General features: G+C 39.1%; 1 protein-coding gene across 1 annotated transcript; it reads right to left on the bottom strand.

Annotated features, from left to right (window-relative positions):
* Positions 1–20850: 20850 nt before the first annotated feature.
* On the bottom strand, positions 20851–21750 carry LOC145003486 (uncharacterized). Its single transcript, XM_078962613.1, has one exon. It carries the CDS (start codon positions 21733–21735, stop codon positions 21115–21117), a length of 621 nt encoding a protein of 206 aa, XP_078818739.1. The 5' UTR covers positions 21736–21750; the 3' UTR covers positions 20851–21114.
* Between the last annotated feature and the right edge of the window lie 5280 nt (positions 21751–27030).

The following is a 27030-nucleotide window of genomic DNA, read 5'->3' as shown; positions in this document are numbered from 1 at the left end:
CAATACACATTCTATGTGAACCTTCCTTCTTCTTCGCAAACAAAATCAACTATCAGAGTCGCACCAGGTACCAGATTAATCCGAAACTCAACCTACCTCTTGGGAGGCACTCCTTATAAATCCTCGGGAAATACAACGGGGAAATCCCAAACAATGGGCATCGTACCCAACTTCTACATGCCCTCAACTCGAGTGTCTTCAACATAAGAAAGGAATCCAAAACAACCTTGCTGCAGATATCTCCTAGCCCTTATAGCTGAATAAAGTGTTGGCCATACAAAGCTGTCTCACCAGGAATCACGAGTTCTCCCCCACTAGAGGTTCAAACTCTCATTAATTGTCGTTGGCAATCAATCATGGCCCCATTGGGGCCCAACCGGTCCATCCTGATAATAACCTTTGATACCCATAGAGGAATCAACACCGGATCAATAGAGTACCTCTTGTTAAACAGATTCAGAACACACCCGCAGTGAATCCTCGAAGCACTTAATATGGTCATCCGATATCTCTACTTCCATTGGAGAATCCAATATCCTCGAAGCATTACGAAACTTCTTGCTAAGCACAAGAGATGAAAAGGATCAGGTAGCCCCCAAATAAATAAAAAAAACATGAGAAGTCATACCATTGACCAAAAAGGTCCCTATACAAGATCACAATAATCATTAGTATAAACAAGGAAATCAATAATAGATAGAGATAAAGCACATACCAGTAACCACATATGGCGTTGCACGTGCCTCATCGGTGGTCAACTGAAATGCGTTGCTCTTCACCACAGGAACCTCTGCCTTTCCCTGGTGGCCATTAGTAATCCTTAATGTGGCTTACGTAGGTGCTGCTATAGCTCCCACTAACAATCTTGGGCAATCAGCCTTTTAATAGCCAGAATGATTGCAATGGAAGCAAATCAGAGCACTCTTAGGGAAGTCCTTACTTACGTGGCCTGTCTGGATACAGCTATAACAACCTGAACCCGCCACTCGGCATGCCCCACTATGTGGTTTGTCGTACTTGACGCAAAGACCCTGACCTTGTTGGCCTCTAGTGCGAGCATCAGAATTCTTGGGCCTCTTCTCCTAGCCCACAACTTTCTGTACCTACTCCAACCTTCTTAATCATAGCATTCAAGGTCTTGCACCCTAAGAAGCTTACAGACTCCCTAATATCCTCCTTCAACATGTCATGGTATCTCATCTTCCTCATCTCCTCATCCTCAGCATCCTAAGAGCACAAAAAATCCTTCTCCCTGAATTTCACGATAATATCTGCTATGGTCTCAGTATTCTAGTGAAGGTCATGGAACTCCCTCGCTAGGTCTTGCACCTCGATAGTTGGTGTAAAATCCTTCCTGAATCTCTTAACAATATCCTACTATAACTCCATGATTCTCAGGTATTGATTTAAATGAAAGTTTGTTTGGTTTTAAGATCTACTCGATGAGTTGGTCGCACTACTCATCGAGTAGCAGCGGAGTGGGATCGCGTGTTTAGTGACCTACTCGCCGAGTCCATGAAGAACTCAACGAGTAGGAGATGGCAGAAGAAACCCTAGATCCTGGGGTTTTGCACCCTATTTAAGGAAGCATAAGCCTCCTTTGGCCTCTTTATAGTCCTTGAGAGCTCAAAAAACCCTAATTCGTATGATGCTTCATCCTTGTGTGTCTTAATATTTGGAAAGGAGGTTTTTGGAAAGGAAGAACCTGGAAGGCAAGAGACTAGGAGCAAGGAAGGCGTGGGAATCAGAAATCTACCTCAGTTAGCATCATTTGGAGGTATCAAGTCGTCACCTTTACTTCATTTTCCATCTAGACCTCATTTGGTTGCGATTTAGGGTTTTTATGGTTAGATTGAGATGATAGTGAGGGATATGAGCTAGATTTGAAGTTGTAAGTTTAGATTTGGACCCTTCATGGGTTCTAGAGCCATAAAGCTCTGAGCTTGGTCATGTATGAAGACTCCTTGAGTATGAAACCCCCATTGTGAGCTTGGATTTGACATTAAGAGCCTTTTTAGCCTTGCATTTTGCAACTTTACATGAAATGCATGCCTTAGAAGTTTGGATCTGTAATTTGGAGCCACTGCATGGCTTAAAAGAGTTTGTATGGCTTAAGGACTGAAGGAAATCGACGAGTCACAAGGTCGAATTGGTGAGTCATATGAAGATAGGCCTGGACCCGACGAGTTGGATGAACAACTCGGCGAGTCCGATGAAGATTTCCATAGAACTCGATGAGTTGTATGAACAACTCGGCGAGTCGGTTGAGGTTTCAACAATCTATGTATGCATGTGTAACCGTCAAGTTGCAAGAAGGAAACTCGACGAGTGGCCTTAGAGTTCAATCGTAAACCAAAGGAACTCGACGAGTCACTCTGTGACTCGGAGAGTGGGCAAGTACTTCAAGGAACTCGGTGAGTGGCCGAGGGTACTCGACGAGATAGGGTCAACATGGACTGATGACTTTGATTTTGTCCAGGGTTTGATTAGTTGGCTCTTGGGGTACCTTGAAAGATTGGGGACTTATGGGTATAATTATATTATGGTAATAAGTGGTGGAGTTTTTTACAGTGATCCAAGAGTTGGAGTTCATCTACCGAGTCGACATCTGCAAGGTGAGTTATCCTCACTATATCGATAGGGTCTACGACACCAAGGTTGGCCCTTAAGTTGTTATTGATATGATGTGCTATATGTTGGCATGATCTGTTAGATTGAAATCAGGATAGACAGTATATTATGCTCTTATGATCCGTAGGGATTGGTATGTTAGAGACCTGCTCGGCGGTACTCTAGTTACGAGAGATTTCTAAGATTGATGATCAGTAAGTCAGATATGTTTGATATTTGTATATGCCAGTATATGATAGTTATGTGCACATGGTTATTTGCTTGTTGGATGGGTTGAGGTGGTTCTGCTTTGTGCTGAAGGCCAACATACCTTATGAGCGGTCCGGGAGACTGTAGGCCCACGTGGCGGTCCAATCATGCCAAAGGCTCGGGATAGGATCAGATATATTGAAGGCCCTGTAGGTCGGTCCAGTCAGGCCGATGGCCTAGTATGCATGTTATTGATTTTATGTTACCGATATGGTATTGTCAGCGTGGTATTGGTATTTTGGGGGTAGCTCACTAAGCCCTCGGGCTTAAAGTTTTCAGTATATTGTTTCAGGTACTTCAAGAGATCATGGCAAGGAGAAGGTGTGACCGTACCCCTCCTTATCATTTTTATCTAGTTATTGGGACACTCTGATGAATAATGATTTGAAATTTTTTTTGTAAACAAATACTATTTGGTTTTATTTATGATTAAAAAAAATTTTAATTTGGCCTAAAATTTTGGATGTAAGTTGGTATCAGAGCCTTGGTTTGAGTGAATTAGAGGAACGCTCGTGTGAATCCAGTCTCAATCAAGGGAATTTTCAAAATTATTACTAAAATGGTTTTCAACATATAGGATGGAGGATGCAGAGGGTACGATCAACCGGAGCCTGTAAGTAAGCCCCAAAATACCATATAGTTATTTGATATTATGATATGATAGAACAGCATACAAGTGCTAGACTAGGAGTATTTAGGAATTACATGATAAGATTTGCTTGATTATATGATGCCTACTAGCCCAGGGTTTCTTGTATATGGAATTGAGATCATAATTGTAGATGTTTAGTGTATGCATCACGACTGTATATAATCAAGATCTTATAGCCTTAGAATGTCTTATTCGACCTTAGTCTAGGATTGGATATTCGAAAGTGTATTGGGTCAAACGTTATGTGTGGCTAGCCTACACTAGTGCTGCAAGATTGGTGAAAGTTCCATGGATGTGTGAGCTGTGAGAAGCTATGAGATCAGTTGCGAGATAGTCGATATTCCCCTAGAAGCGAGGGTTGAGCACATATTATGTTGATGATAGTGTTAGGCATTGTGATGATACTTGAGACAAATATAGGTAGGTGTGGAAGGTAGTATGGTCCCGTACTACTGAAAGCACAGGACCCATACTCGTAGCAAGGAAGTCACAACCCCTAGGGTTGTAGGGATTGGTCTTCTGATATCATGTCGTTTATCTGACGTCTTGGTTATATTTTTCAGTATGGTGGTGACGAGACGTTTTACTACTGGATCCGGTTCAGGGCCAGGATCAAGATCCAAATCAGGACACAGAGGGTCGGAGGTGTCGGTAGCACCTGAGCCCATGGTACAGATAGGGACAGAGGAGTTGGATGTCAGGATCCGGGATATTCTGCATGATGAGATTGTTGCGGTGTTCCGAGCGCAGCTGCCAGAGATGTTTGGGTCAATCAAGACCGCGATGGTTGACTACTTTGATGAGTGGTATGCAGCTCTAGCAGAGACAGTTTCCGCTGTAGCCACATCGGCTGTAACCGTGGCAGGGGTTGGAGGAGGAGCCGACAGGGCTTTCCAGTACCGGGACTTCGATAACACGAAGCCCCCGACATTTGATGGTACACTGGATGCGATCAGGGATATGATGTGGTTATCTGACGTGGAGAGCTATTTCCTCACGTGTTCATGCCCTGCTGACCAGAAGATCAGGTGTGCCCTGAACCTGCTGAGGCTTGGGGCAAAGGACTAGTGGAGATTGATGACATGTCATACACGGATGATCAGCAAGTTGTTATTACTTGGGAGCAGTTTCGGGATATGTTCCACACCCGCTACGTTCCACGCATTGAGCGGGAGCGGCTTGCTCAAGAGTTATTGACATTGAGGCAGGATGGGGAGTCAGTGATGGAGATCACTCGTATGTTCATGGAGAGGGAAATGTTTTGCCTGGAGTTTGCTTCAGAGAAGTCCCAGATGACTCGTTATGTGAGTATGCTCAAGACTGATATTCGACAGTTTGTTGCTATGCAATATTGTGAGACTCTTTTGGATCTTTAGGAAGCCACGAGGCGGCGTGAGTTGGAGATAGAGTTGCAGTTGAAGGAGCAGTGTCAGGGTCCGGCACAGTCTCAGCTGGCACCTAAGGGGTCAAGACCGCTGATACTCGGACCCGAGGTCAGTAGAGTCGCACTTGTGGAAAGTGTGGCAGGGGTCATTCCGGGGTTTGTCGAGCAGGAGGTGGTTTCCACAAATGTGGCAAGGAGGGGCACTATGCCACGGACTATCGCCAGTCCACCCCTCCAGCAGATATGAGGATGTGTTACCATTGTCATCAAGTTGGTCACGTGAAGACCAACTATCCGCAGCTTGCCGCCTAGCCGGCGCAAGGATCCGCAACGACTACATTGAGGATTGGGGATGGGAGGCCGGTTAAGGTGGAGCCTCCGAAGGCTCAGGGGCGCACCTTTCAGCTTACGGACGAGAAGGCCAAGCCAGCACCGGATGTGGTTGCTGGTATGTTTTTATTTTCTCTTTCAGTTATTATATATGTGGTATGCTTATCAGTTGTACCTATGATTAGGTACGTTTTTAGTAAACTCTTTGCCTTCTTTGGTTTTATTCAACTCGGGGGCGAGTCAGTCGTTTGTATCTTAGACCTTCAGTAGAGAATTCAGTGTGTTGGTGGATGAGCTTCAGTTTCCGTTGCGAGTTTCGATCGCCAAAGAACACGGGGTTTCTACTTCTTCGGTCTACCGGGGATACGAGTTGGAGATTTTTGGGGTATCCTTCCCGATAGATTTGATTCCTATCCCTATGGGGGAAGTATGTGTGATCGTAGGAATGGATTGGCTTGGTCGGTTTGGCGCCATGATCGACTGTGAGGGACAGCGAGTGGTAGTTCAAACCCTAAGTGGCGTAGAACTGGTGGTGTATGGTGAGGGCACTAGAGTGGGAGAAGGGTTTTGTTCAGCCGCCAGAGCTTGGCAGTTCATTCAACACGGGTGTGCCGGTTATCTAGCGTATGTGATGGATATGTAGATTAGAGATCATGCTTCAGTTTCAGAGGTTCCAGTGGTTAGAGAGTTTGCTGATGTGTTTCCAAAGGAGTTACCTGGAGTGCCTCCAGAGAGACAGGTAGAGCTCAGGATTGATCTAGTTTCGGGTGTGACCCCTATCGCTAAGGCGTCGTACCGTCTGGCACCGCCAGAGATGCAGGAGTTGACATCTCACTTGCAGGAGCTGCTGGGTAAGCAGTTTATTCACCCAAGTAGTTCTCCTTGGGGAGCACTGATCCTCTTCATCAGGAAGAAGGATGGTTCGCACAGGATGTGCATTGACTATAGGGAGTTGAACAAGTTAACGGTGAAGAATCGTTATCCATTCCCTAGGATAAATGATCTTTTCGATCAGCTACAGGGTGCTTCTTGGTTTTCCAAGATCGATTTGATATCCAGATATCACCAGGTCAGAGTGAGGGAGGAATACGTAGAGAATATCGCGTTTTGGACTCATTATGGTCATTACGAGTTCGTGGTGATGCCATTTTGGCTCACCAACGTACCAGCAGTGTTCATTGATTTTATGAACTGAGTCTGCAGACCGATGCTCGATTGCTCGGTCATTGTGTTCATAGATGATATCTTGGTATATTCAAAGACCCGAGAGTTGCACAAGGAGCACCTCAGGGAGCTGTTGGAGGTTCTGCGGCGAGAACGGTTGTATGCCAAGTTCTCGAAATGTGATTTTCTCTTACGAGAGGACCAATTCCTCGGACATCTCATTAACCAGGAGTGGATTTTGGTCGACCCGGCCAAAGTCGAGGCGGTTATGCAGTGGGAGAATCCGAAATCTCCCTCATACATCAGAAGTTTCTTGGGATTAGCAGGGTACTACCGAAGATTCATTCGAGATTTCTCCAAGGTTATGCTAACCCTCACTCGTCTAACGAGGAAAGGGGTGGATTTCTGGTGGGACCCTGAGCAGCATAGGGCATTTGATACCCTCCGGCGGTGTTTATGTGAGGCGCCCGTGTTGACGCTCCCCGGGGGAGTTGAGGATTTTGTAGTATTTTGTGATGCATCCATCACAGGCTTGGGGGCAGCCCTCATGTAGAGGGTACGAGTGATAGCCTATGCATCGTGGTAGCTGAAGCCGCATGAGACGAGATATCCTACACACGATCTTGAGTTGGGAACGGTGGTATTCGCTCTCAAAATTTAGAGGAATTATCTGTACGGGGTCCGTTGCACTATATACACGGATCACAAGAGTTTGAGACACATCATGGGTCAACCGAACCTGAACATGAGGCAACGCAGGTGGTTGGATGTTTTCAAGGACTATCATTGTGAGATCCTTTACCATCCTGCTAAAGTGAATATGGTTGCGGACGCATTGAGCAGCAAGTCAGTTGGGTCTTCTACCCCGACAAGGTGTATGAGGATAGCGGTAGATTTCTCACTTGTGAGCTTGATTAGGGATGCTCAGGTTGAGGGTATGAGACCAGATAACTGGAAGTTGGAGAGGATTAAGGGAGAGAGCGCCCAGTTTGTTCAGGATAGTCAATGATTATTAACCTGACACGGTCGGGTTTAGGTTTCGATGTCCGGAGGAGTCCGGTAGACAGTGATGGAGGAGGCTCATAAGTCTCACTTTTCTATACACCCGGGGGCCACCAAGATGTACCGCGATCTGAGTTTGAGTTACTGGTGGCCTGGTATGAAGCTAGAACTCGCTTGGTTTGCTGAGAGGTTCCTGACCGGTAGGATGGTCAAGGCCGAGCATCAGAGGCCGCATGGTAAGTCGCAGCCTCTAGAGATGCCCATGTGGAAATGGGAGCAGATCACGATGGACTTCATTACGAAGTTGCCAGGGACAGTGAAGGGGTTCGATGCTATATGGATCATTGTGGATCGTTTGACCAAGAGTGCCCATTTCTTGGCCATACGGGAGAGTTCGTCAGCTGAGAAATTGGCCGACATGTACATCAACAAGATTTTCTCTCACCATGGGGTTCCAGTATCCATCGTTTCCGATCGGGATGTCAGGTTTACTTCCCATTTTTGGCAAAAGTTCCATCAGGAACTGGGTACGTAGCTGCACTTTAGTACAACATTCCATCTGCTGACCGATGGACAGAGTGAGCAAACCATTCAGACCCTCAAAGATATGTTGAGGGCGTGCATCATTGACTTTGGTGGTAGTTAGGATTCACAACGTACCGCTTACGGAGTTCGCCTACAACAACAACTATCATTCCAGTATTGGTCCCCTACCTTTTGAGTTTTGGTATGGTCGGAGATGTAGAACCCCAATTGCTTGGGGTGAGGTTGGACACATAGTGATGGGTTGGACAGAGGTAGTCTTGCAGACTACTGAAAAGATCCAGCAAATCAGACAGCGGCTGCAAACCGCTCAGATTCGGAAAAAGAGTTACGCATATAGACGTCGATCGGATTTGGAGTTTCAAGTTGGTGACATGGTACTTCTAAAGGTCTCGCCCTGGAACGGTGTGATCCGCTTTAGGAAAAGGGGGAAATTGGGTCCCCGTTATAACGGGCCATTCAGGATCATTGCCAGGCAAAGTGGCTTATAGGCTAGAGCTACCGGAGGAGCTTAGCCGAATTCACAACACGTTCCATGTTTTGCAATTATGAAAGTGCATTATGGACCAGAAGGCGGTAGTATCGCTGGATGATATTCAGCTCGATGAGCGCCTGAATTACGTGGAGAGGCCAGTGGCCATCTTGGAGAAGAAGAAGAAGATTTTACGGAACAAAGAAATACCTTTGGTGAAGGTGCAGTAGGAACATCGGAGGGGATCTGAGTGGAGATAAGAGCCGGAGGCGGAGATGTGCGAGCATTACCCGACATTGTTTACTCCAGCAGACTTCGAGGGAAAAGTCTAGTTGAAGTAGGGGAGAACTGTAACTCCCGATTCTCCGGTATTGATTTAAATGAGTTTATTTGGTTTTAAGATCTACTCGATGAGTTGGTTGCCTTACTCGTCGAGTAGCAGCGGGGTGGGATCGCGTGTTTATTGGCCTACTCGCGCGAGTCCATGAAGAACTCGAAAAGTAGGAGCTGACAGAAGCAACCCTAGATCCCGGGGTTTTGCACCCTATCTAAGGAAGCATAAGCTCGCTTTGGCCTCTTTATAGCCCTTGAGAGCTCAAAAAAACCTAATTCGTGTGGTGCTTTAAGCTTTGGAAAGGAGGTTTTTGGAAAGGAAGAACTTGGAGGTCAAGAGACTAGGAGCAAGGAAGGCATGGGAATCAGAAATCTACATCAGTTAGCATCATTTGGAGGTATCAAGTCGTCACCTTTACTTCATTTTCCTTCTAGAACTCATTTGGTTGAGATTTAGGGTTTTTATGGTTAGATTGAGATGATAGTAGGGGGATATGAACTAGATCTGAAGTTGTAACTTCAGATCTGGACCCTTCTTGGGTTCTAGAGCAATAAAGCTTGAAGCTTGGTCATGTATGAAGCCTCCTTGAGTATGAAACCCCCATTGTGAGATTGGATTTGACATTAAGAGCCTTTTTAGCCTTGCATGCATGTAAAGTTTGCAACTTTACGTGAAATGCATGCCTTAGAAGCTTGGATCTGTAATTTGGAGCCACTGCATGGCTTAAAAGAGTTTGTATGGCTTAAGGACTAAAGGAACTCAGTGAGTCACAAGGTCTACTCGATGAGTCATATGAAGATAGGTCTGGACCTGACGAGTTAGATGAACAACTTGGCGAGTCCGATGAAGATTGCCATAGAACTCGACGAGTTGTATGAACAACTCAGCGAGTCGGTTGAGGTTTCTCCAATTTATGTATGCATGTGTAACCATCAAGTTGCAAGAAGGATACTCGACGAATGGCCTTAGAGTTCAATTATAAACCAAAGGAACTCAACGAGTCACTCCGTGACTCGGAGAGTGGGCAACTACTTCAAGGAACTCGGCGAGTGGCCGAGGGTACTCGACGAGATAGGGTCAACATGGACTTTTGACCTTGACTGATGACTTTGATTTTGTCCAGGGTTTGATTAGTTGGCTTTTGGGGTACCTTGAAAGATTGGGAACTTATGGGTATAAATATATTATGGTAATAGGTGGTGGAGTTTTTAACAGTGATCCAAGAGTTGGAGTTCATCTACCAAGTCGACATCTGCAAGGTGAGTTATCCTCACTATATCGATAGGGTCTACAGCACCAAGGTTGGCCCTTAAGTTGTTATTGATATGATGTGCTATATGTGGTCATGATCTGTTAGATTGAAATCAGGATAGACAGTATATTATGCTCTTATGATCCGTAGGGATTGGTATGTTAGAGACCTGCTCGGCGGTACTCTAGTTACGAGAGATTTCTAAGATTGATGATCAGTAAGTCAGATATGTTTGATATTTGTATATGCCAGTATATGATAGTTATGTGCACATGGTTATTTGCTTGTTGGATGGGTTGAGGTGGTTCTGCTTTGTGCTGAAGGCCAACATACCTTATGAGCGGTCCGGGAGACTGTAGGCGCACGTGGCGGTCCAATCATGCCAAAGGCTCGGGATAGGATCAGATATATTGAAGGCCCTGTAGGTCGGTCCAGTCAGGCCGATGGCCTAGTATGCATGTTATTGATTTTATGTTACCGATATGGTATTGTCAGCGTGGTATTGGTATTTTGGGGGTAGCTCACTAAGCCCTCGGGCTTAAAGTTTTCAGTATATTGTTTCAGGTACTTCAAGAGATCATGGCAAGGAGAAGGTGTGACCGTACCCCTCCTTATCATTTTTATCTAGTTATTGGGACACTCTGATGAATAATGATTTGAAAATTTTTTTGTAAACAAATACTATTTGGTTTTATTTATGATTAAAAAAAATTTTAATTTGGCCTAAAATTTTGGATGGGATACCTACTTGGTCATCACTGCCATTGTCGCTGTCCCTACAGCTCGGGTAATCTCCTCCCACCATTCTCGTGCTCTATCCCTCAGCGGGCAAGATGCAAATCCCACCTTTTCCCATCAAGGTAAAAGCTCGTCTGCAGATCATTTTCTATGTCAGTGATCCAACAATGACTAGCAATGGGGTCCTTAGCCCCAAAGAACTCAGGAGCTCCATAAGCCTTGAACACCTGAAATGAGGGAACATAAGCTCCAATTTGACCCAAAACAATCTCGACTCGAAATGACCCGAGCCTCTCATCCATCAACTACATAATCCCCCCTTTGATGGTACAAAACAACACAGGGGTAGAATCCAAGATATCACGAGTAAGCTTAGTCGAAATAAACTCGTGTAGTCTCTCATCAATTGGTTCAGCACCTGAACCACTCTAATAGATTCTAAACCAGAACCCGAACCTGAACCTCCTCGAGTGGTCATCACCATCCTCACACTAAAATATAACATATAAACAATCAGAATATGACTCGAGGTAAAAAAAATCCCCATCACAAAGGCCTCCATAGAGTTTCCAGGTCTGATCATGCCTCAGGTACAGATCATGTGCTTCCAGTAGTACGGGCCCAATACTACCTTCAACACCTCCGTGTACCATCCTCAAGAGTCGCCCTGATTCCTCTAAGTCACCACACTAGATCTATACCACATTCCTATGCTAAACAACATACAAGTCTTAGTCCTTCCTAGGATTCCTTGACTTCCACCACTCGCAATATCGAGAACCTCAATCAACACAATTATACACAAAAAGAATCACATGGACTGTCAAATGATGACTCTACCCTAAGTCCACAACCAAATAAGGAATATGAAATGAGGCCGAATCAATCATTGTAGGGCTATATCATCCTGGTCGTATATAACTTTGAAAGCATACACTTACCCATTAACTGAGCCGATATTAAGTCCAAGTAGTACATAGCATCAAATTCCCCTAGGCTATAAGGCATAACACAAATCAGGCAATTCTATCATATGATTCCTGAAGGTTTTCTTAGCCATACTTTAGCATGTGACATTCATATAAAGCATATTATTCATGCTACATAGGTATGGGTAATTTGGGAATCACTTACTTGAGCTCGAATGATTGCACACATTGCACCCCCTTCTTCTTAGTAAAAAACACTTTTTAGAAGTTTATCTTCACTTTTCTTAAGAAAAATTATCATTTCCTCCGGTTGAGTTTTGACACACTTGAAACGTTGCTTGAATCCCTCAAACCAAGGCTCTGATACCAACTTGTAACAGCCCAAAAATAGTGGTGAAAATTTTCATTTAAAACTATTAGTTTCATTCGTTGATTCAATATTCAAAACATCATAGTACAATTATTTTAAATGCGGAAAATCTGAAGAAATGATGATGTGCCATCATGTCAATCCCTTCCCATTTTAACTGGAAGTACTTGAAGCCATAAACATAAACTATAAGCGTAAAGCATAGTGAGTTCCCCAAAATACCACATACCCAAAACATACAAGTGTCATGGGCTATCCCCCAAGGTCTTTTCTTGTAATACAGAGGGCCAAATCCCAGTCTTACATAAAAGTGCCATGGGCTAACCCCATGGTCTTTCCTTGCAATGTCGAGGGCCAAATCTCGGTCTTACATACAAGTGCCAGAGGCCACATTCTGGTCTTTCATACAATTGTCAGGGGCCGGTTCCTAGTCTTTCATGCAAGTATCATTGAGACAACTAGCATTCCACATAACAAGTAATGGGTCGGCATTGATGTCGTTGTCCCATGGATATAATGAGAAAACTCACCTTACAGACAGATAAGCAAACTGAATAGCACGCCGCTCTAAGATCAACGCTACTAAACACCTTAATAAATTCAAGGTCACAATCTTAGCATATATGTCCAAATACCTAAAATACCCCTAGGTTAAACCCTAGTAAATTCCAGGTCAAAGTCAACTGAGTCAACCGAGTTAACTTAGTGAGTATGTTGGGCATGCTCCTTACGTATGCAGGGCGTACTACATGGTTGACCAGAGTTGAGGAGCTAACCATGCATGCACAACGTACCTCTTGGTAGGCCAGTTTACACGACTGCTCTCCACCTAATCCATTAAGTGCTTAATCCTTAAGCAATTACGGCCAAAATCCAGATCTGGGCTAAAAAAGATGTCCTTAACCATAAAGTTTCCAATTTTATGTTCTAGAATGGCTATTAAGACCTTAGCTCCAAAAAGCCTAGCTTTTTTTACCCATTAAGACATACTAACTATTGGATGGAAAGAAAATAATGGCCAAGAACACATTTTTATGACTTAACACCCCCTAAAACCAATGAAAGGACAACTCAAACATCTTTGAGTATCTCCTACTCACAAAAATCAAGTTTGGGACAAAAGGTGACAACTTTAGGCTAAAACTAGATCCAAACAAAATATATATCAAGTTTGAAGCTTTTTACCTCCAGAAGATGCACCAAGGAAAGTAGATGCTATATCGAAGCCCTTGAGGGAAACACCACAATGTCAAGGTTCTTCCTTCAACTCCAAAGGCTCCAAAATGACACCGAAAAGGACTCTTCAAGCTTCACAATCCACTCACACACTTTAGGGTTTCGAAATGAGGAACGGACTAAAGATAAAAGGGTGCATGATGCTATAAAAGTGCTTAAATAGGGTCCAAACCCTAAAAATTAAGGTTTGTACCCCAGCTGCGTACGCCCTGCGTACTAGCATACACTCAGCGTACTAGCATGGAACCAGGTACAACCTACGTACCAAGGTGTACGCCCAAGGTACCACGCTACATCCGGAAATTATGAAAATGCCATTGGGGTCTATTCTTGCAAACAAATTACAACCCATGGGTCAAAAGTGAATTTCCTAAAAAGTCTTGATGTTACACATGCTTATTTCTTTATATCCTTTTTGAAATCCAATTACAAAAGTATTTGATGTTGCCACTATTATTATCTTTGGTGAAGGCAAATTGAAAATCGGACTTGCAAGAAATTTTAGGCTTTCTTCAATTTTAACACTCAGATAAACCACCATGCTTCAATTTTTGGTAATGTTTATCATTTAGAATCCCTTATGTTGAATTTTATTTTTATTATCATAATAAAGTAACTTGAAAGGTTGTATTTTGACGATACTGATTTTTTTTTTTTTTTGAAACGGCAAATAACTAATCTACTCCTAATTAACCACCTATGTTTCTACCGAGACTTGAACTCCCGACCTCTCATATGAGAAGATCACTCCATACCGCTAGGCCATTATGTAGTTGGATAAACTTGGGACATATAACTTCACATTGATGTTTTTGCAAGTATTAGATGATAATGTGTAATATCTTTTAATATTTAGTTGATATAAATGTTTGTTTCTCGTCACCATTATGCTAGATAAAAGGTTAACTGGGTTTTGATGATAATTTAACATTCATAAGATCTTATGATGCTAAATCGACTCATAAACTTTGCCGAATTAAGGTTGCTCTTGGAGGCTACAATAGTGGGTCCGAACTTTGCATATGGTTTCTTTATCCACTGTACCCAACATGCTATCATTAGATTCATTGCATATGTATGAAATTTATTTACCACTTAGAATATTTGTATCTGAAATACTATATATTATACAACGGATGGTCATGTGTATAATATGTTATTTTGTTGTATGAGTCGTTATATGTGTCAATTAATTTAAGTATTAGTAAATTGATAAAAAGAAAAAACTACATATTTTACGCAATCTATCAAAAATCATGACATACATAGGAATTCTATAGGAAAATGTCAAAATTTTAGTATGTTGTAATTGTATGTCGTAAGTGTGTCAGAAATGTCAATCGAAAATACATGCTACACAAATGTCTCTCATTTTCATTATGAATGGGGCTTTAAGCTACACATTTGTCTAATTTGCACCATTTAATGACATGCAATGCATGTCATCAAGGGCTTATTTTCTAATGGTGGGCGTTGTTGACGATTTGGATTCTGACAAGGCGGTGGTAGTGCAAACATCAAAGGTTGCGACAACAGTAGGTGGCTTTAGAGTTTCTGTCGGTAGGAGAGTCTGAAAGAATCGAATAATCTAAGTGAAGAAGTGTATGAGATCTGATTAGCTTGTAATGTTTAAGGTCTCAAAATAACCATTATGCCCTTATGACTATCAAAACTTTTAAAAAAAAAAGTAAGGACTTAGAATTGACAAACATACTCTTAATTATTAACTAAAAATAATGTTTTTAGTGTTGAAACAATAAATAATAGATCGATAGATTCTAACAAGTGCAATCAACAAAATAGTAAAAAAAAATGAAGATCAAAATGGTGTCGAATGATTAGATTCAATAGTAAGAACAAGAACTTCTCTGTAAAGACTACGTAGGGAAACACAACTCGTTAACCCTAAAATGGTGCATGCATGCATTATAAATAGTCTAACCCTAATATAACCGCTTAGCAATCAAACAGAAAATATTTCTTTATTTTAAAAAGCGTTAAATTGTCTCTTTTCAAATAAATAACATCATCTCTAGACCTAGTCAGCTCTAACTCCAACTTCTCTATCCACATCCGTCTCTCTTCACTCTTGTTTGTTATTCTATTGATTTGATCAGTTATGTTAGAATTGCTTAAACATTGTCTTTTTAAGAAATCACTAAAACTAGAGACAATAAAATTCAAATCATCTAATTCAAATCCGTAACGAGTGATTGGAATATTAAGAGACTGGAGAATAGGTTGTACCTTACTGATGACTCTCTCACATTCACTGTGACAACCCGAAATTTCTATCTTGTACAACCATTCAATTCAATCAAAGTCAGACTTGTTTCTGCTATCATTTAGCACTGTTTAGAGTCTGTTTGAGTGTTCTAAGCTTAGTACATTCAGGGACCAGGTGTTCAAAAGTATCTGCTTGAGCCCATTATGCCTTAATTAAGCTTTAAACCCCATTATATGGAGTTTACGGCCACACCACCATGAGTTTACGTCCGTAAACTCATGTGGGCTGTAAACTCATGCTATATGCATGAGATTTCATCACTTTTCCTCATTTCTCTTCCATTCCAAGTCTAAGAACCCGATTTCTCTCTCAAGTATCATAAGATCTTCATATTGATCTTCCAAAAATGTAAGAATTCTTTCCATTTAATTAGTTGATACAATGCTTTAACTAGTACAACCCTTTGATTTCATCCATGAAATCATCTATTTTGGTTAGATCTGCAAGAAACACCAAGAACACACACTAGTGTTTTTGGACCTTAAACACCCTTTCAAGCTTCTATATCGTGAGTACTCTCTCCTTAGCTTGTTTTATACTTGAAATACTTGAAGAGCACTTAGAAAACATCCATTTGACAAGAAAAAAGGGTGTTTATGGCCAAGATCATATCCCTTGGCCGTAAACCCTTAAAATGGTGCCATATTGACCTTAAACTCTTCTATGAGCTAAGCTTGTGAACTAGAACACTTCTTGGAAGACCATTAGACCTTAACACATACTTTGGTACAAAATACCATGAGTTTACAGTCGTAAACTCATAGGTCCGTAAACCCATCAGCCTTGAACTCATGGGAGTCTTACCATTTGGGCCGTAAACTCCAATGTGAGGCCCTACACCGCTTATATGCAACCCTATGTGGTTTAACACTTCATTACAAGTGTTTCCTAGTCCCTAAGGTTGTTCCATTTCATGATTAAATGTTATAATCACTAATTAGACACATATATGTGTCATTATATGCTAAATAGGATTTGTGTGTGCTCAAGCCTTCACTTGACACTTAGCATCCTTATTGATCTTACATTCAAGTTACTCACTACAGGTGAGTTCATACCCCTTAACTTATCTTTTAAATGATTTTATAGGGTGGGGGTGGGGGCAATACAAGTATAAAACATATTAGTTATATAATCAATCACATGTGATTTATAACTGTGTTTCAAACAAAGGATTTCATATACTTCAAACTGTGTTTTAAACAAAGGATTTCTTATACTTTAAACTGTATTATCAAACAAACTTTCTTTAAATCATTTTATAAACTGACATCAAGTCATTAATATTTATTGTTGAACTCTTCAAATTTATTACAAACCTTCTTTTAAACTTATATATTGTCAAAAACATGTCTATATATGTGTAGTTATATAAGTAATGTTTAAAGGACTTAGGACTGATAACTCGCTTTATTTCCTTTTCCTTGTTTGGATGTGGCCTTAGGGTATCGGTTATTTTTCCGAATGTCATCTAAATATCAGTTATATATTATGTATACATATGTAGATATAAAAGTACTATCAATCAGTTCAGTACCTTTGGGTAGCAAAGGTATACAATCATTCATTCAACTACATAAATCACTAGTAAGGTATAGTTTAGGAGAGCACTATCACTATAACAGAGAATACTAGACTGAGAATACTATAACAGAGAATACTATACATAGAATACTATTACTATATCAAGTATACTATAACAAGATTCAAGATAACATAATGTGAGATACTACTTCATGACACAACAACCATTTTGTTGTGTCACGTTTTGTAACCAAAATCTCTTGGAGAAAGAGCGTGAGTTTGCGTATAGATCTATACTGGATTAACTATCCTACACCTTGTTGTTCGCTATAGTGGGACTTGCAAGTCTACGGGTGCCAAATGTCATTTCTTCCAACGTCTTTCATCGTCATGTTATAGTCGGTTTAGTATGGTAACAACCTCATCACATTTTACCTTATATAATCCTTTTTGGTTTAAGGTAGTTATTACAACAGTGATTACTACATATAATACTGCGCTACATACACAGTTTTCCATTGCATTCAAATTGTGATCTTCTCACATAAAGGGTAATGTAAAACTATATTTTGGTAATGATAGTCATATTTGGGAAAAACATTCACTTTTACAAAGAAACAAACATACGAAACAGTCGGGTCTTGGGAGAAGACTACTCTTTGAGACTTTTTAACTGAAAAGTTGGCTTTACCTAAAAGCAATACAGACACATTAATTTTTTTTTTTTTTTTGGAAAAAATCATTAATCAAAAAGTCCTTATACAAAAAGGACTTTTAACATTAAAAAGTAATCCCAAACACCTCCTTATTTGTTTTTAGACTTAATTTTTTATCCTTTTAAAAAAAAAACTGAACTTTTAACTAATACTTATTTTTTCAACCCCCATCCAGTTACCAACAAATAAAGTAAGTTTTTTTCTTCATAAAAGACCCTATATTTTTTGTTATTTCATTAATCAAGTTGGTTACCGACATGTAATCTATATCCACCCCTAAGCATTGATAATCTAAAAGAATAACTAATTATAAAACCCTAGTTCACTAGTATTCTTATTGTTGTTGTTGTACACCTTATTGGATCCCATGAAATGACTTCTTTTTTAAGCTAGAAACATAAAGTTAGTAAAAAATGTTGAAATAAATTTTTGTTATTTTGAAAATGAAGTTCCTCTGTTTACCTCCTGTCCTAATGTTGTTTTCACAAGATTATTTTGTTTTGAAATTTTGTCCCAAAGCTATTTGCACAAGGTCTGTAGTGTATAGTTAAAATAAACATATCATCAGACGTTGTAAAAATTGTCTTTAGGCAACATTTAAAAACAAAATCAATCTTGTGAAAACAACTTGGGTAGATGTGCACATTTCAAACCAATTTTTTTAATCGAAGGAAAAAAAAAACTAACTTGTTAGGTTAAAACTGTTGGTTTTTAATAGGTTTTGATAAATATCTAAAAACCGATTTTTCCGGATTTTTCTACTATAACTGAACCGATTTTATTAACCGAAAAAGCCAGATTTTTTTTTATTGCAAATTCACTTCGGAAAAACTGACAAAACATAATTGATAATAACTGAAACTCGTCTAGATAAAACAAGTTTTTTAAAACAATTTTAAAAAAAATCAATTCAAAACTGATATATATATATATATATATATATATATATATATATATATATATATATATATATATATATATATATATATATATATATATATATATATATATACCTTTAGCCTTGGGACAGAAAATAAATAGAAGATCTTAATCCTTAACATAGAAAAATTCAATTTCAACCTTTCTAAGCTTGAAAAAGAAATCATTTCATGGAACATAATATGACATTACTGATGGGTTTTAGCCATAAGAACTTTCCTATGTGCGCATGCAAAACCCTATTGCTCGGATCTAGGCTTTCTAATAAACATGCTTTGAATCCAAGACTTCTAATAGCTAATTAGGTTAAATAACAATGATGAAACAGATCTAGAATCATACCTTTGAGTTCCTTGTTGATCTTGTTGTCTTGGAGCTTCTAGAGTCACAAATGTCACTCCTCTAATGGCTTACAAACACCAATAGCAAGCAAGGTGATTTAGGAGAGAGGAGAGGGGAGGAATTCGGCTAGAGGTTCCTTGCTTTAGGTTGTGTGTTGAATTCCCTTCACCCCTAGGGTCTATTTATACTTGTAGACTCCTTAAGGATTACAGCTTTAACCCTAATTGGATAACTTAGACTTTAAGTTAATCCATATCCTTTCCTTGATAACCCTATGGACGATTTTGGCTTATCCAAGCCCTAGAAATCATCCATCCTATCTAGGATAAGGATTTATAGTCTAAAGTGTAACTATCAAACAATTGACAGTTTATACCCTCTTATTTAATTAATCTCTTTAAGTCACCAAATTAATACCAATTAATTTATGACTTATATTAATCAAATAGCCATATATTATTCCTTATAATATTTACTCTCTTTTAACAAATCATCCATCAAGTTGCTATGGTGAAGGCAACCCAAAAGGACCATGCACAACCGGATATAGTTATAGCCTTAAACACTATTCCAACAATTACAAAAATACGAAACCGAAACATAACTTAGGATTTTAGAATCGATTACTAATTTAGGTGATCAATGTTTAGGGCCCATGTGATTTAAGGGCATACAGGTTATTTGTTGATTGTCGACTCTATTAATGAAATAATACGAAATAGATTAAAATTGAGTTTATTTTGAAAAAAATAAAGCTTTAGGTCTAAATCAAAAAAATGAAAAATATCTGACCTTTTAATGAAAAAAAATCAATTGGCTGTTGGTTTAGATGGAAAAAATAAATAGGTCTAAACCCTTCTCTCTCTCTCTCTCTCTCTCTCTATATATATATATATATATATATATATATATATATATATATATATATATATATATATATATATATATATATGTCTGAGTGTGTATGTGTTCAGGATCATTTGAGACCATGTTAATTATGTAAGACCGTAAGACCAAATCTAAAAATAATTTTAAAATACAAAATAAAAAGAAAAAATCCAAACATTCTTTTTTTAATTATTATTTTCATCACTTTAATTTCCTAAAAAAAAAAAATAAATAATTACCGTTTGTTTGAAAAATACATTAAATATTCTAATAGATTAATACACTCTAAATATTTTAATGTTATTTTTAGAATGTTTAAATATTCTATTAAATTTGTCAAATATATAAAATATTATAATATTCTACCAGAATATGTAAAAAACGTATTTTTTTTATTTTTTGTTGAAAATATAAATGACGAAAATAATATATGAAATTTTTTTTTTTCAAAAATTTTCAATTATTTTGCATTTTAAAAATATTTTTTTTATTTACAAAATAAGTTACTAGAATTGTGTTTCGTAGTCTCATAAAAATAGGTTATCTTATATGAACCTATATATATATATATATATATATATATATATATATATATATATATATATATATATATATATATATATATATATATATTATTTCCTGACAACAAATATATGCTTTTTTTGTCTACTGTATTTACCAAAGTACAATCCCTAAAGCATAGCATCTGAATCGAATCCCATAAGAAGCTTCATTAACCAAGAAATAATTCATGTGTATTTTTTAAATACTTGTTTATCGTATTAGTTAATCTGTCTATTGACATCCCAAAAACCAAGAAACGATATCTAATAAAAAGATAGATACATAAATATATAACCAAGCAAAATGAGTTAAAATGTATTTTCGTTTCTAAATATAGAACTCAATAATTATTCCAAATTACAGAAAAGGACATAAATTATCAAGAATTTCCAGATTACTTCACCAAGAGCATAAGAGATACTTCCCAGTGATGTCTGCTACCGCCAAGAGTTCCTCTGTAAATTGATGAATAATTGAAGGGTAATTCCGGGTATTCACCAAAGATTAAAGCTTCTTGTAGATCTGTGAAATCTGACACCTTTATTACTCCAATATCTGTACATTAAATCTATAAACTGAAAAAACAGATGAAAAGGATATTGATTAGTAACATAGTGGTGGCGCCGGCAATTGACACGGCAGAGGAGTTAGGCATTGGAGGGTTGTAATAATAATACGGGTAGTAATTCATAATTGGGTTCGGTGGTGTTGAAGTGGGGTAGTTCTTGTACGACGCCGGTGGTGGGTAGTAGTAGTAAACTCCCCGAGATGGTGGTGGGGGAGAATAGTAGTAACCACCACCTGTTCCGGATGTGGGAGGTGGTGGAGAGTAGTAGTAGCCGCCGCCGGTAGAGGTGGGAGGTGGAGGCGGTGGAGGGTAGACTGGTTGCGGCGGCGGCGGTGATGGTGGTGGTTGTTGGTCGCATGGGTTGTCACAGGCGGCACACATTGTGCATTCGATCTGGTATTTTGAGCCGACCCATGTAGTTGTTGGAGCTGCGAGTGAGAGGTGAGATGCTAAGAGGATGAAGAAGAAGAAGAAGATGAAGACGGAAGTGTTGACCTTTTGACTTCTGGCCTCCATGTGAAGTGAGAAGGGAATTGTGGTGGGTGTGGAAAGGAATGGAGGCTCTTTATCCTTGAGATTTGAGGCCAACCAATATAATAAGGGCAACCCACTTTTCATCATTATTGAATATGTGTGCATCTATGTAGTAAATTTAGTTATCTAACTGCTTTAATTATGTTTTGGTATTTCATTCGATATTATTAGAAATGAATCATAATCGATTTATTTTTAAAATCCACTCTTTAAATTATCTATGTTTTAAGTAGAACTTGAACCTTCAACGTTATAAATGAAGGCATCTCATCATTTTAATCGATTTCATGTTATTTACTTATGTAAGTAGACAAAAATGTTACACCTTTTTTACAACTAAGTCCTAAACTTGTCCACGAGTTAAGATATAAATTGAAATATCAAATCTATATGTTCATGCGTGTTTGTAAATCATCTTGTTTGTCATTGTCATTGCTTTCAAGATCCACCATATCTTTTGCTTTTTCGTTGTAAGATTCATTTAAATGAGATATCCATAAACTGGGCGACAATATAAAACAAAATTTAAGTACATGCATCTTAATTCTTAGCTGTAACTTCATTTTAATGTCTTAAAAAAAAAAAAAAAAAAAAAAAAAAAAAAAAAAAAAAAAAAAAAAACCTTGAAGATCTACATAAAGAACACAAGTGAATCTATGGGAATAGCTTGTATTTAATACATTGTTCAATCATATTTTATAAAAAAAATTTGAACTTATAAATATAAAATATAAAAATATTAATATGCTCACTTATTCGATTTATATAATTTTTTTAACCAAAATCTAACCAAATAAATCATCTTTATTTGATTATTCAAACTAAATTACTTGAAAACCGAATATAGATAATCAATAACCAAACTGTAGAAAAACATACAGAAATCATCACATTAACAATTCTCTTTATTATGAAAATAAGAACCATAAACTTATAGATCAAACCTCACTACAATACTCACACCGGTATATCAAGAACAGAACGATAACAAATAAGTACAAGTAAAAACTCAATTAAGACTTAGACAAACAAAAGAATAATTGAAATCCTACCAAACGCTAATAAGAACTATGGAGAATATGCGAGAGAAATATAAAACGAATAATGAGAGAATGACAAATACTCTCCTGAAACACACTTTACATACTACGAGTCATAATCACAGATCAAACATGTGTAAAACATGTATCATTCCCGATACTCCTACCCAAAACCCAAAAAAGGATCCATGTTTTTTATATTTCAATGAAACAAGTCGTAGTCCTTGAACTTCCAGAACATGCACTTTTAGTCATTTTATCTTCAAATTGTCAAAACCTTTAACTTTCCATTATATTAAAAAATATTTATTTTTGAAAATGATCAAAAAGACCTAACTTAGAACATTAAAAAAAATTATGTTGACCAGAAGTCAACGACTTTGTGAAAGTATATGGGCATTGTTTATCAGAAAGAATCTTAATATTAAACCTCTTTTAAACCTTATCACGAAAAAATGAATACCTACTTCAAAATATTTTGTTTCTAATAAAACATTGGATTAAGAGCAATTTTTATAACAAAATCATTATTATAAAAGTAACTGAAGTGAATGCTTTTTACTCAAATTTCTTGGAAGATCAAGAAACGATATTTTGTTTCTTGCTCTTCCACGCAATCATAGAGCACCTAAAATAAATACAAAAATCGGTTACATACCTTCTTGATAACAAACACTTAGCTCAGTTTGCATCAACATAAGCATTCAAATTTAGATTACCATTTCTAAGAGTATTTATCCCTTTCCCTAGACTTTGTTTTAAATATCTTAATACACAAAAGGAAACATTTAAATGGGACATTCTAGGACTATGCATGAATTGATTAAGATTTTGAACTATATAAGAAATATCAGGCCTGGTGTTGTGATATGTCTTCGACTTAACTCCGTCTCCTTGAGGGTGAAAAAAGATAATCTTGAGAATCACAACAAAGAAGACAAGATCGTCAGACATCGTCCGGAAGGTGATCCCGGAACGAAGCTCCGATGGTCAAGTTAGTGAATTCCTTTGAGAAAAGGTTTCTTACGTAAAGTATGAGACTGGGTATTAAAATTCGTTCCCTTCTCTTGGGGAGAAAGGACATTTTTATACATATGGTCAGGGGAGCAGATCCCCGACAGTATCTTCTACTTTTTCAGGCATAGCGAGACGAGGTGGCATTCAATTGGTAGATTGTGCCCAACAGGTAGCTATTTGCTATTGGTGCAGAACTGCTCGTTGGCAGATCACCAAGCACTACACCTGTGGCTTTGGGGAAACTGGTACTCCTTTGTCTTATCTGGAATGAGAGTTTCTCTCCTAAAAAGGGACCAATCCTAAGGCCAAATTTTCGGTGCTAGAACGTGGGTTCTTATGGATAATGGTTTGCTCCCGGCTCTTGTCGGGTAGTAGGCTTTTGATGGGTCGTTACTAAGTTGACGGCTCCGTTATCCTTTGATGTTACTCTGGGTGACATACGTCAAAAGGTCCCCTAGGCTAGTAGACGTCAACATTTTCTCAAGCTAACGAGGTCATTCTAGCCTTAGGCCTAGACATGTGTTCATCGATAGTGGTTTCTGCTTCCTGTTGACGTTATGGAATTGTTTGAGTCGGTGGTTACATCATAGTAATTTTTCTTGTTTCCCTCCTCCATTTAAAACCTTTTTTATCCGATCAGCTTTCGTTTTTCCTTTTCTTCTTCTTTCCTCCAATATTTCTTTTTTTCCGCCTATTCTGTATTTCTTCTTCCTCGTCTGAATTTCCCCTTTGTTACCACACCATGACATCTCTAAACACGAGTGTCGCTCCATCTTCTGAAGAGTTTTCGAGGCTGTAGGAGCGATTTGGTTTCCTCCCCGATCATAGGGTCGATTTTCCACATAGGGGAGTCATCATCTCCTGACCACCATAAGGTAAGGTCGGGATTCCTATTCCCATCTTCGAGGCAGGGCTCCAGTTGCCAACGACCGACCTTTTTGACGAGATCATATGTTACTATGGTTTCACCGTCGATGAACTTACCCCCAACACGGTTAACAAAATACTTGGCTTTGAGATGGCATGTCAGGCTCTGGGTGTGCTTCCCCGAATATGGGGTTTCAAGTACTTCTTCAATTCATCGCCTCAATCTAGTATTCACATGTTTTCTCAGCGCAAAGGTTTTCATGATTTCACCATGAACTAGAAGGCGCCAAAGAAGAATTGGCATGACAGGTAGCTCTGGGTGAATCGGGATTTAGTCAGTTACGGTTAACCCTGTAGATCTAGCTTTTCTGGTCGGATTCCTAATCTTTGGGGGGATAGTGAACAGGTTGCCAACGCTTTAAAGAGCATCTCCTTCAATGGGGATGAATGGGAGGACCGTATGCTAGCCGCAGTGGGTATGATGGAGCTTGGAGATCTCGAGGAATGATGCCTCCATTTTTTGTTATGAAGGATGGTAAGTGCTTCTCCCTTCCTCCAATTTTGTTTTGCTTTCCTTCGGTTGCGTTTGTGTTTTGTAGTGTGGCATGCCCCCTTTTTTGTGTGCTTGATCTTCTTGTTTTGCTGTTAGGTCGTGAGAGGATCATTCCATTCGAGATGGTTTTGAGAGGTCATTTTCAGGGTATCTATCTTCATTGGTAGGTGCTGTTGGTGGAAGAGCTTTTGCCGCCAGTTAGCATCGACTGTGCATTGGATCTCTTTGGGCCGATTACTACTTTGGGTTTGATGCCTGATCCTCGAGTTGACCCAATGTCGATCGATGCTCCTATCGGCGGTATTTCTTATGAAGACCCATTGCCTTCTGACACGGAGGAGGAGGCCTCGACTGTGTGGTCTCCAAGCAACGACTTTCCTGGTTGGGTTCACCGTAGGCGGAATCTACCAAGACTAGATTCTCAGGATGATGCCTCTTCAAGAGGTGTAATGTGGACTTCCTTTTGGGGAAGTCTACCATGGTAGTGGATATCCCCGATGATGACGCTTCGAAATAGTCGGAGGGGGTGATAGAAGGGGCGACGGAACTGCCCCGTGAACCAAAGAAGAGCCAGAGGAACCTATTTATTTTGGTGAAAGTGTTTTTGATATTGACTCAAGAGTTGCTCATGAAGATTCTCCAAACTCATCAGTCCTGCTTCTGACTATAGAGGGTGCTACTAGGGATTCTGCTTCTGTTCCTCCAACAGTGCCAACCATATATGTACCAGAATGAGGGATCACCTGGGAATCTCACCTCAAGCAGCACACGGTGGCGTATGACTGGGTTGCCATGCTTTTCCGCTACCACCATCGAGGCTTTGGAGCTTCTTTATAACTTATATATTTCAAACAGTCTTTTATATGCATCTGCTCAGGTTGGTTCATACATGGTGACGGCTGCTCTTTGCCTTCGTCGGAGTAGCTCGAGTTCGGTGAGCTTGTTTTGATTAGGGCTGGGTGGGATGAATTGAATGCAAGGTTACTGGAGTTGGAGGGAGAAAAGTGTGCGTTTGATGGTCGTTATGATCTTTTGGTAGGGAAGAAGGCCTCTTTGGAGGAACAAGTTCCAAGACTGATGATCGTTCAGACGAGAGAGTAATTTATAATTATTGGCTAAAGCCTTTAAATATATTTATTGGGAAAACATACCGTTTCTCACAGGTGGTCCCGAGAGGGTCTTTCTGAAGGGTTTTGAGCATTCTAACACTCCTATGGTGAACATGCAACCCTATAAACCTTGGATCTATGTTTTCTCTATTATACATGCAAATAGATGATATTCCAAGGTATTGTTCTAACTAGCATAATATGAAGTACATATAATATATATTCTAGTAGAATCGCATACCTCTTTGTTGTAGCTTGATTCCATGGAGCTTAAGAGCCTAGTGCCTCAAATGTGACACCTCAAATGGTTCACACAACATCACCAACATCTTGGAATAACTTGATAGAAAAGGTTCATATGCTCAAATCGGCTAGCCCTCATGTGTACACACACTAGTGCCAATTTCTTGAGCCATGGGGTCCTTATATATTGTGGCTATTAGGGTTACACCATGTAACTAATGTCTTTCCATATTCTTCATGCTCCATGGGTCAAAACCTCCATGGAGTATCCATGGGTTTAGCCTAACATGAAGAAGTATGGATCATAAGCCCACATATATAAGAATGAATGATTTACACAATCAATCCCCATATATTTAATTAGTCTCATTTTGATCACAAAATTAATACCAAATTAATTCTTGATCAATACTAATTAAATAATATGATTTGATATTAGTATATTAGAACTTATAATATATTAAATATCATTTTCTCACAAAAGTCTATCAAAATTATTCCGATGCCATGCAACCCAAATGGACCATGCCAAGTCGGGTCAAGTACATACCAA

This window comes from Lactuca saligna, chromosome 6 (genome assembly GCF_052625555.1).
Source record: "Lactuca saligna cultivar CGN05327 chromosome 6, ASM5262555v1, whole genome shotgun sequence".
Taxonomy (NCBI): Eukaryota; Viridiplantae; Streptophyta; class Magnoliopsida; order Asterales; family Asteraceae; genus Lactuca; species Lactuca saligna.
Note: the sequence above shows the minus strand (reverse complement) of the source record. Positions and strands in the feature narration are given on the sequence as shown.